This window comes from Tetrao urogallus (genome assembly GCF_951394365.1).
Source record: "Tetrao urogallus genome assembly, chromosome: 1".
NCBI lineage: Eukaryota > Metazoa > Chordata > Aves > Galliformes > Phasianidae > Tetrao > Tetrao urogallus.
The window spans coordinates 160645864-160663304 of record NC_136813.1 but is presented as its reverse complement, the minus strand read 5'-3'; the positions used below and the strand labels follow the sequence as shown (position 1 = coordinate 160663304).

The 17441-nt window shown below is 38.8% G+C and overlaps 1 protein-coding gene across 2 annotated transcripts in view; it reads left to right on the top strand.

Annotated features, from left to right (window-relative positions):
* SRGAP1 (SLIT-ROBO Rho GTPase activating protein 1) overlaps positions 1-17441 on the top strand; it is a gene marked incomplete at both ends in the record, with an annotated part of 136215 nt that overhangs the window by 99869 nt on the left and 18905 nt on the right. The window contains 7 exons of one of the 2 annotated variants that reach the window (XM_079549702.1): positions 66-263; positions 384-468; positions 4827-4854; positions 7091-7124; positions 10045-10105; positions 10254-10331; positions 11808-11942. In XM_079549702.1, coding sequence (XP_079405828.1) covers positions 66-263; positions 384-468; positions 4827-4854; positions 7091-7124; positions 10045-10105; positions 10254-10331; positions 11808-11942 — 619 coding nt within the window. Of the gene's footprint in view, positions 1-65; positions 264-383; positions 469-4826; positions 4855-6477; positions 6581-7090; positions 7125-10044; positions 10106-10253; positions 10332-11807; positions 11943-17441 lie in introns of both variants that reach the window. The other variant, XM_079549701.1, reaches the window with a different exon arrangement.

Here is a 17441-nt window from a genome sequence, read left to right as displayed (position 1 = left end):
CCATTATAAGCTGTTCTGGTATGCATTTATCTTCTCATTCGGTAAGTTGTGCTTTTTAATACCAGGTTAAGAAAACAACAGAGGCTACTTTGCAGACAATACAAGATATGGTCACCATTGAAGATTATGATGTGTCCGAATGTTTTCAGCATAGTCGTTCAACAGAATCTGTGAAGTCAACAGTCTCTGAGACATACTTAAGTAAACCTAGCATTGCAAAAAGAAGGGCTAACCAGCAGGAAACTGAGCAGTTCTATTTCATGGTATGTTGGGTGCTTCCTCATTCGTGTGATAACAGATCAAACACCTAAAGTAAACGTTGTGCAGAAATTCATGGAATTTGTGTCACATGCATAGTAATAGATTGATCTTCACCCTTACAGAAATTCAGAGAATATCTGGAAGGTAGTAATCTAATCACAAAACTTCAAGCAAAACATGACTTGCTGCAAAGGGCACTTGGAGAAGGTAAATATTATATAATATATGTACATGTGTTTCTAGACTGTGAACCCACTGAAACGCAGGAGATATTTAGGAGAAAATGTAGAAACTTAAAGCTTAATTGTCAACTAAGCGTAGATTTTTAACCAGTCATAGTTTTCGTACAGTGGTAAGAATACAGAGAATAAATCAATTTTATTTCTTCAACAGATATTTATTTCCACTGTACAAATGTTTAGACAAGTGACTATATGTGAAGATGGAACACTTGAATGAAAAATCTCATGTTTGAAAGGAGAGCTGATACAATCAATGCAGGGTGATTTAAGAGCTGTAACAAATGCACTGTTTCTGTGTCTCAGTGATTTGTGTCAAGTTTTTGGTTATTTTAAGAGTCAGAGGAAAGTAAAAAATTAGCATGTAAAATTACCCAGCATGCATAATTTACAATGGATTCAGTAGTGCAACATGTCTGACACATGGGCACGAATGTCCTTCTTGCAGCCTTATAACTCAGTGGAGCATTTATGAAAGGCAGTAGGTGACATCCAGACCTCGCTGTCATTCCTGCTATGCTGTAGCTCCTCATCTACTGCCACTAGACATACTCTTGTAGACACAATTAGTGTAGGATTCTACATAATATTTTCTCAATGTGAAGTGAGCGAAAACTTAATGAATAGCACTATACCTATAGACATAGCAATGCATTTAGAAATACCTGTAATTATCAGTATTGCACATAAAATTATTTGAATATTTACATATTGTGATGGCAGAGAATTATCCATTCTCCTAAACTTACTCCACAATTATTAAAAATACATCCTCTTAAAATATAAACCAAATCAGCAGATGCTCATGATCAAACGAGCTGAATTAGGGCAGTACTGAACTGGGCACTGTGCGTAGTTTGAGCCCACCTGTTACCAGCCCTCCCAGCAAGCACTTTCTTGTGGACCAAAAGGGAAAAGGAGAATTGTCCCACATGCCTTGAGGACTAGCCACTCAGGCTTTACATACTTGGGAAGAAGTCTATTACACCAGAAAGAATAAAAACCCTCTCCTGAAGGTTAAAGACTATATAATTCAAAGTCCAGGCACAAGAAAGGAAGCTTGTTCTCTGAAGAGCAACAGGATGTGTCAGTTTATTTTCTTTTTACTGCCAAAAATGTGTTGTTAATCAGATCTCGTCGTGCCTATGATATAAAACTCCAGCTCCACAAATCCAGTTGTGAAGGTTCCTAAAGAGCTTTTAGCATTTCTATGGCTGTGACTCAAATAAAGCCCAGGTTCAGGGAGTGACTGAGCATGAAATAGGCAACATTTTCATGTATGCCTGGACTGTAGAAGATAGTAATTGTTTTCAGGCAACTAATTATATTCTTTTTCATGAAAGTTTTCACTCAGTAGGATTTAGTTGCATGTGTTAAGCAGTTTATTCCCACAAAACAGTATGCATCTATGTTGATCAAAAATTAGAAATATTTACCTTCAAATGCTCACAGAAAATGTATTTGGAAAAATGAAGTGAATATTTGTTATTTAGAAGCCCAGCAGAATATATGAAGAAGGGAGAACGATAAAAGACGGTAGAACCCCTTGCCTAATGCATGCTGGAGAGATATGAGGACAGAACTGTATCAAAGGAAAGTTGCTCGGCAACATGACTTAAGTGATACATTTCCGTCAGACTCAGGGATGTTTAGCCTCTCTCAGACGTGCTTGGACCATTCGGTTTGAAGAGTTCCCTTTGACCCGACAGCTGTAACCCCAAATTGTTTATCTTTGTTGCCCACAGTGTTTTTCCACTTAGTTATTTTTCTGTCATCATGCTGTAGCACATGCAAATAGTATCTGAAATGTGGACACGCTCAGTCAAAGCTGGTATTTGGAGCAAAAGCCCTTGTTCTTGTAGGTAAAAAAACTTCATTTGCCTATTTTTTGAGACATGTCAGTGTACGTGCCTGGGAAGGAAAACCTGAATTCTGCGTGTGCCTGGAGTGAGGAGATTGAAAGAGTAGAATTACTGTGAAGTTAAGAACATGATTAGTGTAGCTACTATAGACATGTTTTTTTTAGGAAGTGAGCTCTCCTTCTCTACTTAAACTGTCTTTCTGCCTTTTCTGGAAACTTCCATGTCAGCAAGACAGCTGACAAATAACACAGTGCCAAACTACACAATGCAGGAGAAAATAGGAGGGAGAGGAAGAGGAGGGAAGAAGGATAAAAGAGGAGGGGAAGTGGATGGTCTGAACTGGAAGTTTTTCTAGCTTTTATTCGAACCTGTACAGTGTAAAGACGTAGGCAGAATAAATCCAGATTGGCATGTGATCCACAGCACTGACAGCATTTGGATTCTATTCCAACCAATCACATAGCTGTTACGTCCATTGCTCTTCATGGGCTTCCTGGGTGCATATTCATGATCTGCACAAGGAAGATAGGTGAAATACTCTGTGCTAAGTGTGCAACTGCAGATTTGGAAGAATAAATGAGAAATATTCAAGCAATGTTAGTACTAAACATAGGAAGCATGCTTACCCACACTCATTCAGACTTAAGGCTTATCTGTTGAGCAAAGCAAAGAAAAAGGCAAGAAAGGGAATAAGCGATTGTAAAAGAAATTGACTCTGTGTCCCATAGTTTTTGTCATAATTTGTTAAACATCAGAGATATTTTTTAAACCCTCCAATCTTAGGATTTTTAACATCTTTTGTTTTACTAATAATTGAGATATTGAGATTAATTTCCTGTGGTTATGTGACATGGAAAGGAGTAGTTCCTGGCTTACCTTTTCCACATCATCTATTATCAACCATGCTCTTCTTTTATGCCTCTTCTACACCTCTGTAAAATAATGGCCAGTAATCTTTACACATCCTGTTAATGCTGGAGATTTTTTTCCCCAGAACTTATTCTTTGTGGCACTTCCAGTGGATCCCCAGCCTTCTGTTATTGCAGAATGTGGTAGAAAATTGTACCACACAATATGTGAGTTGCACAGGACATTGCCACATAGCAATATTATTTTTGTATATCGCCAATATTCATTGTTTGTGCAGTCTAGGGAGCTTTTTTGGTGTCACTTTCAAACTGAGCAGTGACCTTAGACCTGTAGTCCAAGAGATGCTCGGAATGATTTTCTGAGTCAGCATAGTTATATGTAGTTCTACTAGCTCCATAAGTGTTTAATTCTTTCTTCTCTGGTATCTGTTATTTGAACTTGTCAGTACTGACTTTAATTTGCCATTGTATGTCTTCTTCATGATTAAACCCCTCTAAAGAACTTCACAGTTTGGTCAGGACGTGATACAAAAGTATTTTAGTTACCTGCACAATCTTTTGCTTCCTTAGCTGCTGTGATCTCTCTGAGACACTACTAAGTGTGTTCCATAAGTGGCCGTGATGGGAAGGCTTGAGTAAATGACTCAGAAGTTAGTCTTCTGACATGATAAAAACAGACCGTTTAATTCAATCCCATTTCCTTTTTATTCACTAGTTTCTTGATGAGCCATTTTATTTTTGCTTTCAATCCATGGTTGCGTAGTTACTTCAGTAGCTTCTCCTGAAGAAATTGATTAGAGAACTTATAAATAAATAAATTCCAGTGATTCTCCTTTGTCTGGTATTAAACTGATGTGTAAAGAATTCTAGTAAATTAATAGAGCACAGTCTCCCTTGGGGAAGACTAGACTGGTGGAACATACCTTATCATGACCTTCCTTCTGTTTGATTATTTTGCTTGCCATTATCTTACATTTGCATGGAGCACATGCGTAACTTACTGATCTGTTGTTCTACAAAGGTTAAACCTTTCTGGAGTACAGTATTTGTTTTTGGACTATTCTGTGCAATTGTCACAGTTCTTATGTCTATATTGCATGTCCTGGTGATAGCACTGTATTTTTTTCCTAGAGTGTACAAATGAAAGAGAGTAAAGGCTTTCAGCAGCAAGCCACTGATAAACAGAGCTCTCTATTTTCAACACTGAACAGGTTTAGACACAAAGCATAGCAGGAGGTATAATCTAATATTGGCACGGCTCTATCTCCATACTGATTTAGCCACAAAAGCACATGAGCATAAGCAACATGTGTTGTTTGGAGTTTTGCTTCAAATTATTTACAGTATGAAATGATCCTTTAATCTGTGGGCAGGCTTCTTAGTTGTTGGTAACGTGGGTTGTGTTTGTATTCTAAATGTAACTCTGGAGATGGTAGATAATTGCGTTGTCTGTTAATTGTATAATTGTTTATCTTTAGCTGTTAATATGAAAGTTGGGGTTAAAAGCTATTTGTCAAGCATAATTTAGGTGCAAAAAGCTAAAAACCTACCTAAAACATGCAAATAATTGTTTCCTGCTTATTGAACTTCTGTAGGTCACAGGGCTGAATATATGACAACAAGGTAAGACATTTTTATTTAACTGGATTTACAGAGCTACAAATGTAAAACAAAAAAGAAATGACAAATTTTAGAGCAATTTCCTACTGCTGTATAGCATTATTGTTATTGTTACCTAAACTGTATGCAGGTACTGTGTGTTTAAACATGCAGCGTTTTCTGTTCCCACATGCTGATGGATTAAGAACTGCCTGTTCGTCTTCCCTATTCTTGTGAGCTGCTTAGGCCATTGTCAAGGGTGGAAGAGGCAGGGAAATCACTGAAAATAGTTGTGTATTGGAAAACACGTTAAATTTGTGAGTTGGAGGGGAATATTTGTTGCTAGGAAAAACTGTTGATTAAGATGCTCATCTCAGAAGAAACTAATACAGACATGAATTTAGGGGATAGGCCACATCTTTGGTAACTTACCTCTGCACAGGAGTACCTGATTACCTCAGTATCCATGTATGTGATGCTTAAGAGGGCCTATTCATTCCCAGAAGAGAAGAGAGGCCATGTTAGGTCTCCCTTCTTTGTGCAGCACATACTTTTTCCATTGTGTAATGCCACACCTGTGAGGCTGCCTCCAGACATAAACACAGACAGGCACGTTACAGCCCCCAGGGCTACCAGGCTGTGGGGGGCAATGGCAACTGTTAGGGTTTGCAGCTGCCACTTGCCTGTATCACTGCTGCAGGCACCACCTTTCCCAACCCTGTGAGAGTAGGAACTTCCAGCCCAGCCTATCTGATCTTATTCTTCCTCGTCCTTCTCAGTTATTCCATCCCTGGTCAGTGCCTCCTCTTTCTGTTTTTGCTTCCCAAATAGGAGAGGCATTGCCACTGCCCTTTATCTTGAATTTAAAAAAAACAACCACCAACAACAAAAGTTTTGTCCTCTATGCTAAAAAGTTTGGATGCAGCTCTAGCTCTGTATTTGCCTAGACCATTTGGTTTTATATAATTTCTTCTGCCTGGTCCCCAGTATTCCTAGAGACATCTCAGCGGATTTCAGAGCTCCTTTCTTCCCACTGATCTGTGGCCGTTGTAGCTCCATCAACTGGATTCACCTTTCTTCTATAGATGGCTCCAGTTGAAAAGCAGTGACAAATTGGAGCACTCTCCAAAGATATTGGTGGTTGAATGTCAAAGGCTAAAGCTGATTAATCTTACTGACTGTGGCTGAAGATGCAGACAGTTTGGTCTTGAAGAGTCATAGGATTGTGCTCAGCAGCTTGAATGTGAAGCTTCTCCAGCATGAAGCAACTTTCCTGCTTGAGGTGCTTAGAGTACCTTCTGTTCTGCCGTGGCTGGCAGGATGAATTCCAGTGGTGCTGTAGATATCTTAGATGGCAGCAACAAGAAATGGTTGTTCCACTTGCACAGTGTTCGGAATAAATGTATGTGGTGCAACTTCAAAGCGGGGATTGATAAAGAATGGCATTATTTATGCGTAAGCAATGCATTGTTAATGGATGTGTTCTTCACATGTTACAGTTAAATTTGTTGGAAAATCTGTACCTGATAATTACTTTGTTTATTTTTCCTTTCACAATACTCTGTTGTTTTGCTGAGTTTACAGACATTTCGTTTTATTGTTTGACTTAATTCTACCTTTCACAGTAATCATATTCCCTTCCCTTAGGCCTCCAAATCTTCCCCCTAAGCCCCAGAAACACAGGAGGTCCAGACCCCGATCACAGTATAGTGCTAAGTTGTTTAATGGTGATTTGGAGTCATTCATTAAGGTACTGGCACCAGCCACTGGAGTGGCTGATCTCAACACTTCTTACTATAATGGTCACAGCCTCATGTGAGCTGAGGCAGATCATTATGTGTAAGTCTGTCCTGGGGTTCTTGTCTTTCCCAGTTGATCAATATAATACTTCCTGAAGTCAGAGGGAAAGAGGAGGATTCATTACTCAGCCTTAGTCTTCCTGTGATTTTGTTAATCGCGTAGGGATAGTATCGACAGCTTGGTTTTATGAGGAAACATAGCATCATGTAGAAGATAGAGTATAGTGGTGTAACTCACACTTAGCACAGTTTCTAGCTTGCCATTTTAGTTAGATTCAGTATTTAAAGTCTGCGAAGAAGCAGTATTAGCCTGGGTTTCATATCCAGCTTTTGATTTCCTGTGACTTTAGGAATTTATTATATTGTGTGAAATTATGATCACCACTATTCTGGATCTTGTACCTTTGCTGTAATTACTATCTTCTTCTTTTTCATACTTTTATTTCTAATAATGCTTCTAGCCGAGGCCGAAGGAACTCTCACGCAAGACATCAGGTATAGTTCTGGTGAAAAGAGAACCATCCCTGCCTCACTGTTGGGCTTCATTCACCCTTGGCTCAAAATTAGTTCTTTCACTAAACTGAAGGGAAAAGTTTGCATTAAGAAATGTTATTAAAGTACAGCAGGCAAAACTGAACCATGGCTTAACGGAATGATTGTAGCCTTAGATGAGGATATTCCCTCTTCATTAACAAGCTGCTACCCCTCCCAGTTAGTTTGTGGTTTTGGACAATAGCTGACAGAGCAAAAAGAAAGCCAGCTTAAAAAAAAATATGTAGCAATACATTGATACACAGTGAAAAGAATTCCTGACTGCAAGCCCTGTGAACTGAGTTAGAATGTTACATGATTATTTATTTTTTTCTCCCTCTGCAACGCAGTTAGCAGAATATTTTGCAGAACTAATTCTGTGCTGGTAGCGTTGTAACTGTTTAGCAGCCAGTCCCAGTGCAACTATGTGGAAAAACTGTTATTGTTATATGAGTGGTGGCAGAGACTTTCAGGAAATCATCACATGGTGCAACAGAACTGTTTTTTGCTCAAGAAAGTAAGCAAAGAAACAGAAACTCCCACAGCAGAAAGCCACTGGATTAGAGAAGAACAGAGGAAGTTAGGAGAAATGCTGTCCTGTCATTTTCCCTCCTGCTGAAGAGGGTTACGCTACGTGCAGTGTGGGTGACAGAGCTTACTTGCAAGTGGAGAGAGTTCTGCAGTCTTTCAAAAAGTACATAGCCTCATTTGACAGTGTGGGAGTTAGCCCAGTTTTTTTTTATTTTTTTTATTATTTTTTTATTATTTTTTGTATCATAAGATAGGATAGTTAGTCTCAAACTTACATTCGCTGACTGCACACATCAGATCAAACTGGCAGCAGCAGGAGGGTCACACTGTTCTTGACTTTTCACCAACTCAGATTGCTACTACATATCTTTTCCCTGTCATTGGATCCAAAACCATAAGCTTTCTGTTTGATACTTAAAGGAATTCCTTCACTACAAAGTTGTGTGTGGTTCTCTACCAGATTCTCCACAAACGAGTATGAAAGTAATTTTTTGTTTGTAATTTCTTACTGCAAACATTATCTTTTCAGAGGCTTTACATTCATTGCATGAACCAGTGTACTAACAGGAGATACAGGTGCATGTTGTGCATGTTTTCTAATACTCTGCTTTTTTGGAGGACTAGAGTGCTCGATGTTTGTGAAGATTACAGTATTTCTGGTTTAGCAATTGACTTGTTCCGTGTCTTTTTATTCAACTCTTACTGAGTCATGAGACTTCTCAAAAAGAAAGTGATCATCCAGACATTATTGGTTCTTGGCTAGCCAGTTTTACTAGGCTTTGATTTAAAAGACAAACAAGCTACAACTGAAATAGTGAAATTACTGTTACTCTCTTTGTTGAGGCCCACTAAAACAATATGTAGGACACAGAAAACAAAGAGTTAGGTTGTCTCAGGAAGTACTTATTTTGTTGCTTCAGTGTGTTATTTTTCAGTCATTTTTTTCTAGCACTTGACTTTTTGTCTACTTGAGCTCAATTCATAAACTTCCCTTTAGTGTAATTTAGTATGAAAATGTGAAGAACTAGTTTGTAAGAGGAAATGTGTATTCTGAGTTTCAGGTTTTGAATTCATGGTTTTATAATACAAACTGCATTTATGCTAGACTTATGAATTAGTCAATTCCCTGAGTGCTTGCATATTTGAAGTTCGTTTGGAAAGAAAAATTATAGCTTTTAAGACAAGAATTTTGAAGGTACTTACTATTTATGAAATAATAATTTTTCCAGCATAAGCACTAACTTTTCTAAATAATTTTTAATCATATGATTCATAACTCTAATAGATATCTGGTGACTTGTAGTCATTAAAGTGCATTGGGTAAGACATCCATGTTTTAAGGTGCCAAAACACACTACTAAAGGACTATGACAGTTCTTTTGGAAAACAAGCAGTTTAAAGGAAAAATACAGCTCACTGAAAGCTGGTGTATATGGTCTTCTTCTCCCCCTACCACCACAAGCATTTCTTCTCCTTTTTTAAAATCACCTCTGTTAAATTGAAAATGTTCATATAAACTGGCTGTTCTGTGATTTCTGAGACCAATAGCTCTGATCCATGAGCTCTGCCAGCTGAAGGTGGTGAGATGTAGGCCATGACCTCCCTTCCCCATTCCCCAATCGTGCTGAAGAGGCAGCTGGGCACTGTGCTTGGCTGGAAGTGGCCTCAGTTCACCACTATGTGCTTTGTGTAGCCTGCAATAACGTGCAGATCATCCACTGTGTTTTAGGGTACACGGATCAGGAGTGAGTCAGGAGGGAGACAGCCACTACCCCATGCAGAGTCATTTGGTGACTCTTCGAGAACTTTTCTAATAGTCTTAACAGGTCCAGAAAAGGCTTGGTCAACTGTTCTCAGTCGTAACTTTTAGCCAAAGAGAAAGCACCTCCAGGAATTAGGCTCTGTGTCATTAGACCCATGTAAGACTTTCTCCATCAGATAAAAAAAAAGATAGGTTAAATGAGTGCAGAATCTTCATCATGAAGTATTCTTGTTAATAACAAACTTCTAAAAAGGCAAATTCACTGCTTTAGCTCATTTTGCTTCAAAAATCTAAACCAGATGCGTGAGCTTAGATGTCACTATAGTGTTAGCCAGATAAAATGGCAGAGGCAGAGAATGAAGTCTATGATTTTCCTGATTCAGTGATTTTCATTAAGAACCGTAATCCTTTCTCTTCACCTGCTCCTTTCCGTCCCACCCTGAATGATATTTTTTATGTGTTTTTTTGGCAGCACTGTATGTCCATCTGGATTGAGAAAAAAAAGAAATCTTTTTCTTGTATTTAGTCCAGAGAAGGGAATTTCCCTTTTTCAAATGTGCAGTGTACTTTTTCTGCTCTTATTTTTACCAGGATTCAGGACAAGTCATTCCTCTCATCGTGGAAAGCTGTATCAGATTTATCAACTTATATGGTAAGCACTGAAATACGTTATGTACTTGACTTATTGAGCCTTTGAATGTATCTTTCCCATAAAGCATTTGATTTGTTTTAAAAATAGGGATGAAAACTGTTTAGAAAGTAGATTCATTTCTCAGCGCTGTCTCCTGTCTTTGCTGCAGGTCTTCAGCATCAGGGAATTTTTAGAGTGTCTGGTTCCCAGGTGGAGGTGAATGATATTAAAAATTCATTTGAGAGAGGTAATTGCATTTTTGTTTATTCAAGCACTCTAATGTCTGATATATAAAGGCCTTTTAAATTCTAATTACTTTCCTGACCACTTAAGCAGTTTGTATGCACTTTGTGTACTACACCTAAAACTTTGCACCATCGTGTGCTTAAAGGTGAAGTGTAATGATGACATGAACGTGATTTTCCCCAGCTGTCCCAGGAGCTTGAGGTAGGTTTTGTTAGGCTAAAAAGCAAGGAATACTTAGTCTTTATTTTAAAGGTTCTTGAAAAGGAAATATTATGTTTTTAATTAGATTCAAGAGACTGCTTAAAGCAATTTGAGAATGATGCTATTTGATTTTCTGGAATATAAGTGCTTAACTTTCTACCCCCTGTGCCAAAGTGGCATCACTATCAAAGGACATACAGGTCAATGCAAATGCAGGCTGTGAATGAGTCATTCCATTTTCAGTTTTTGTTCCTGAAGGAATCTTCAGCCCCAGAGGAAGAATTATGGAAAATACAACAGGAAGGAAAAGTAGATTTTTGCACATGGATGGCTTGCAGCAGCAAGCTTAGGATTCATAGGAGATAGAGTCCAACAATCCCCTAATTGTGTTAACACTAGTTACAATTTTATCTCTTTTTAGTCTTGTATTCTCTTTTCTTGGGTTTTGGAAGCTGGTTATTTTTTTTCATTTTCCAGAAGAACCTTTTACAGATCATGTGCTACTAAGAAAGCCCTTGGGGCAGTCAATCTTAAGACTGGAAGCATGAAAGAATACACACAATATTTTTCTCCCTGGTGTTAGTTGCATATCTTCTTACACTTGATCTGGTCCTTGAAAAAATACGCAAATGAGCTGTTTTTATCTGTGAAGTAGAGGCACATTCTCCTATTTGCCAACTCCTGCATATGCCCTATTTTTCACTGCTTCTCCTAGGTAGTGTTATTCTGGAAGGTGCAAACGTTCTGCAGTGTTTCAAAATGAAGTCCAAATTTTCAGAATTAAACATAGTTCAGTCATGGGCCTTAGAGTTTCAGTTTCCATGCAGTGCTTTCACCAAATGGTTCCATAAATTTCTGAACATTTTAATTTTTCAGAATTAAGGCAAATTTGCAATTCAAAGAATTATCTAATTCCATTTTTTTATGTAAGCTCTCAAAAAATAGTCTGAGAAACCTTATTCAATTAAGCACATACAGCGTTTTTAATTTACTAATTGTAAATAATAACATGTCCACAAATGCCTGTTAGGAAGTTCAGGACCTAAGAGATTGCTGGGTTCTGTACTGTAAATGAAGTTTTATTTAAGCTGACATTTTCAGTTTAATCATAGCCTAGTTTTTATTGGATAGCCAGTGTTTATTATCTTGCATGCTTGCATTGCCACTTCCTACGTAGTAAAAACAACAAGAAAAAATGTCATTCGTTTATTAAAATGCTTCATGAAAAAAGACTCCTTTTTATGCATGTTTTAATTCACTTTATTTACTTTTCAAGGTGAAAATCCTTTGGCAGATGACCAAAGTAACCATGACATTAACTCAGTTGCTGGAGTACTGAAGCTCTATTTCCGAGGGCTGGAAAATCCTGTCTTTCCTAAGGAAAGATTTAATGATCTTATTTCTTGTATCAGTAAGTAGAAATCTATTTATTTCTCAATATAATTTTATTTTCATACATACAATAGCAGCGTGAAAGAAGACCTAACTTCACAGTTTTTTTCTCAGTTTGTTTGCCATCTGTAGCAGTCTGGGTCAGCTATTAGTCATACTTGCAGCTGTGGTTGTTCCATATTTCCAGGGGGATTCATGTACAGTACAACTCTTTGTTTAATAGGGAGGGAAGAAAATCTTCTGGTGTACAGGAGATAGTTAAATTTATAAGCATTATTATTTTCTTCTGTGCACTGAGGCAGATGGAAGGGGGTGAAGTCATGACTGTGCAAACAGTTACTTTTCACAGAGGTTTTTATGCCCTGCAGCCTGGGGTCGGTGCTGGTGAATAAGTAACAAACTGCTCAGCATTGTGTGGTTCTGGACCTTTGTTGTGCTCAGCTTACAAGCCCAGATCCAACTATCTGGAAAACCATTCAATGCAAGAACAGGAGGAAGCAGCTGAATGTTGTCTGCAGAAGAGCCCAGTCTGCCTTCCAACTCGCAGAGTTGTCAAGCTGTAATGGGATGCCCAAGAAGAGGAGCGTGTTAGCCTGCGTGCTGCTGGTGTTCATAGCTGGATGCTGAGAGCTTGTAGTAATTTAGGAATTAGTGGATGGCTGATTTGCTTTGGCATGCACAGAGCCTTTTCCAGTTCACAGATCCCTGCAGATATTCAGGAGGTGTGAGGCCCAGCCAACCATTAGTAGGCTTACTGTTCCCTGTGGGTCCATTAGAAGTAGTCAGAGCAGTCCACACTGTGTGGGGAACTTCCTTCTCTGAACCCTTCCTTTGTAAACTGCGTGCTTCAGCCAAATGGAGCCAATGGACAGTTTCACAGGTAATGAGGGCTAGTCCTTTGAGGATATTAATTAGGACAGGCTCTCTGAACTGTGTTATTTTGGCAAAAGAGGCAGTCAGCAGTCAGGACAGCACTGATGTGTGCACACTGTCTTGGACTGGCCAGCAGATGGGTTGTTCTGCTCTGTGCCAGAGGGAACCCTACATGTGCAGTTTCCTTCCCACTTAGGGAGGATTGCAGTTATTCAGCCTGGAGGTTATGAAATATATAGATTGCTGGGATCAGGTCTGTGTGCAGTGTTTTGTTTTTTGTCCAACAGACCTGCACAATTTTCAGCAGTTTTACGGTCTGATTCCCCCCTAAGGAGGATGCTGAGAGAGCCACCATCTCTTTAGAAAGCATAATCTTTGTCCTGCCTGAGCTTAGCTTTATCTGACTGCAGTGTTACAGGCCAGAAAATGTTCGCAAGTCATAGAAATTGAAATTTAAAGTGGGATCATTTTGACTGAGTGATTTTCTGCATTACAGGGATGATGGAACTTCACCTACTAATTCTGTGCAGATTTCCATAACTTCTGGATGAATTAAAGCATGTCTGCTGGAAAAAATGTATTGGTTTAATAGCTTCAGTTAACTGAAAATGTACCACATTAGTGGATAAGCTGTTCAGATGGTTAATCACTTTCATCGTCTAACATTTGCACAAGATCTCCTTTTCAAAATTTCTGCTTTCAGATTCTGTCCATTGGATCTCCTTACGACTTCATCATTTTTACTAAACAGTAAGAAAAATAGGGATGGCAGTTCTTATATGTGGAGATACTGTATGCATTATTATATGGAGTAAAGTAAGTGGAATTGCACTCCACTGTGTTGAAGAGCTTTTAATAGAAACTTAAAATTCCAAGTATTGTTCAGCTTGCAAAGATTACAGAAGTGATGTATTTAGAAGATGGAAAAATATCTGCCAGAATCAGTTGTTTAAATTAATTATAAGAAGAGAAACCTAGATGGCTTCAGAGAAATTCCATTCACCGTTGATGTTTCTGAAGACAAGATAGGATATGTAGAAGGAGATCAGAAGTTCAGCAGACTGAGCATGTGTACATGGCATCTTTGCAGTTGGAGGTGATTCACCGACCTCTTAGCCAATTCTGAGAGTGATCAAGTTCAGTTATGTTAAAGGGATCTTCTGTTATCAAGAATTTTGAGAAAAGTAGCAGTGAATACAGACTTTAGCGTTAGGCCTTGGTTTCCTTGAAGGAGGTCAAACTATTGCGCGTTTAAGAATTGGATTGTTTTCAACCAAGAGTTAACAACTTTTTTATTTAACTAGTAGTAATCATCCAGCAGACCTTAGTTTTGGTTAATTTTGAACAAACTCACTGCTTTTCCCATTAGTGGGATCATTACTGGAGATGAGATGTTGCCATCTGATCCTGGCTTAGACCAGCCTGTTCTCTGAGGCTGTCCTAAATCTGGATTATCACCTCCACGGCATCTTATCAAAACAAGGTATAGTGATGTTGTGGTTTAACCCAGCCAGTCCCTGAGCAGTGTCTGACCCCAGCCAACTCCCTACAGTTCTTGAAGTTTTTTTTTTCCACAAAAGTCGCGTGGTATGGAACATCCCTTTAGCCAGTTGGCTCAGCTGTCCTGCTTCTGTCTCTTTCCAGCTCCTTGTGCCTGTTCAGCCCCCCTCGCTGGCAGAGTAGTACAAGAAGTACATGAAGTTGAAAAGTCCTTGGTTCTATTCAGCAAAAACTAAAATGTTGCTGTGTTATCGACATTGTTTTTCTCCCAAAGCTAAAATAGAATATTCTATTGGATCCCTTGAAGAAAAAAAAAAACAAAAAACTGTATCAGCTGAAACCAGGACACTGGCTGAATAGTTCTGCTGGACTTGACTTGTACTATTGCTCTTGCAGAAGATAGGAATTTTCTTTATAATAATGTTTGCCAAGTGTTCTTGGCAGCTTTTGAAGGAAGACAAATATCTACAAAAGCAAAATTTTGTTGTTGTTTGATTTTGTTGTTGTTTCCTCAGGGTTATCTTTAGGGGCACTCTGAAATAACACGCCATTGCCTCCCTTCAGTGAAGGGAGAAGACTTAAGTTTGGAATTTGGCTGAAAGAAAGGGATTTTATTTTTGAACATGGTGGGGTGGTTTTATTTGTGTTGTCACAGTGGGAGTCTTGAATGTGATGAGAGAAAAAAAAACAGCTCTTGTGCCTTGTATCCACAGCCAGCGCGGGGTCACACACTGGGAATAGCGAGCTGTGTGTCTGCATCTTCTGATTATCTGAGAGAAGCCCAGGGTGGAGAGTTTTTACAGCTGTGTACCTAGTGCCTTGTTAGGTGGTGCACTACTGTGAGGGAGTGAGATGCTTTTTATTTGGGAAAAAAAAGAAGCATTTCAGGATACGTTAACCTGTCACTATTTAGCTTACATGGAACCTATGTAGCACATCATATTAGAAACTGTCTGTCTCTAAGACTCTTTTGTATTGCTGTCTTTCAGCATTGATACTTCATATGTCTTGCAATAAGGAAGACAGTCTAGGCAAGATTTTTCTCCCACTTCAGACTTGGAACCTGTCATAGTTGCATTAGTTTCTTTTTCTGTACCCTTGTAGCCCAGTACACCCGACAGTTCCGTCACATACTAAGTGTCTTGTCCTTCATGCTGGTGGGAGCAGGGCCAGACTCTGTTTCTTCCGTGAGAGCAGAAGTTTATGTAACTTCTTTAAATCACAATTGAGTATGTAAAGTCCAGAAAGCTTTCACGTTTTTATTTAAGAAGTAGGTGCTCTTAGTACTTACTGCATTTGCTTTCTGATGAACAGTAAGAAGAGGATTAAACATTAACTTGTTTTCAAATAATTTTTCGAAGCAAATGCCAATGTGCTTTTGTTAATTAGTGGCAGAATTTGTTATAAGAGTTGGGAGGGAGAAAAACAAATCAATGAAGTTAATGTTCGTGTAAAATTTTAGAAGGGCAGAATGTCACGCATTCTATATGGAAATGTGATGTTGCCAGTGAAAAAACCCTTGAATCTGAGGTACTTACTTATGGATGTCAAGCATAATTGAGGTTACAGCTGCAAAATGAACCTTTCCTCAGTACAGCCACTCAGGAATTCCTTTGCATCTATGCATACATTTTCAAATGAAATAGAGCATTGTGATTTAATGCTTTCGCTTTTGGAAATATGTTGAAAGTGGAGCAAAATGACTGGCTTTTAGGGCAATTTGTATTAATTAGGCTCATGAGAGTGGTGTTTTTCTGTTTGGGCTTATGGATCATTTAAGTAAAATTGCATCCAAACTCTAACTTCTCTAAAGCAAGCAGGAAAGGTAGGATAGAACATAATGATTCCTTTTCATGATGGGCCATAATGCTGCATTCTTAGCAAATGGAGTGACTGCTATTACTCAGAGCAGCACTCAACAATCCAGCAGGTAAAACGCAGTGGTGGGGGAAGGAGAAGAGTTGTGCTGTACTTCTCTTCTGCCCTTTTCTGAAAATAGATTGGGCCAAACAAACAAAGGATTTGTAAGAGGAGTTATGCATAGGCAGAGGGTGCTTGAAGCTGTGCGGAAGGCTGGCCATAGTTCACTACTTAAGGACTACAGTTCCTCTGCTGGAGTGAATTTTCATACATGTGAATTATAGTTGACATCTACATACATAACTGTGCAATGTGGCGGCAGGCTCATCTCACCTGTCCAGACAGTGCAGCTTCTGTTCAGCTCGTTATAGTTATGGATTTCATCTCCTGTGTCCTAAATTTGATACACTACCATGCCAGGATGGTGAGAACTTTTTCCTTCTAGCGTGTATCATTTTGATCCTTTGCAGCCAGCAAGGTGCATTTAGCTCCAGATGAGATCGTTACGTATGCATATTATTCACCGCTTTTCCAGAGTGTCACTTAAAAAATAAAAAACTATGAATTGTCAGCTTTTCCTGAAAAATATTCAACCAAATGACAATAGCTGTTTTCTTAACCAAGTGACAGTGGATGCCATTGTGTTTGTTTTCCTATAATGCCTTCTGAAAGAGATTTGAAAGAGCTGTAAATGGCGTTGCTGAGTTAATGTATACATATCTTTGAGTTGGATTGGACTCATCTACTGAAGTGGAAAGGCACACAAATTGTGAAGTTCAGCACTAATGCATATTCATGTAGACTACTTGTCAGCTGCAAATTGACCATAAAAACTACATCTGCAAGTGTAACTCAGTCCCATTTGATGTTCAGTGGAAGTGTAAAATAAGCATCAGCATTCATTCTGTTAATAGTAGGTGCCACTCTAAGTGGTGGGAGATCCCCTCGCAGAGCTACTGCAGTGAATTTTGTCCTTCAAACCAGTGGTCCTAAAGGTGAGAGATGTCTTATGTTACCGCTTATGGCTTTCTTCTCCCTTTGTGGTGACCTTGCCTGTGAAATATGCTTAGCTTGCACAGCAGTGGCAATTAGGTTAGCACAGTTCATTCATTGCTAACACTAGTCTTTGCCTCCCGTATGTTCTAATCAATATCTTCCTTTTGCAAAATGTGTGCATTTCTTTTGTTACTACTGAGGTTAGTCCAAGAAGTATATCAACAGGGGGTGATAGAAGAGCACAAACCAGAATCCATAGTTTTGGTTTCTGAGCTCTGACTGTTCCCAA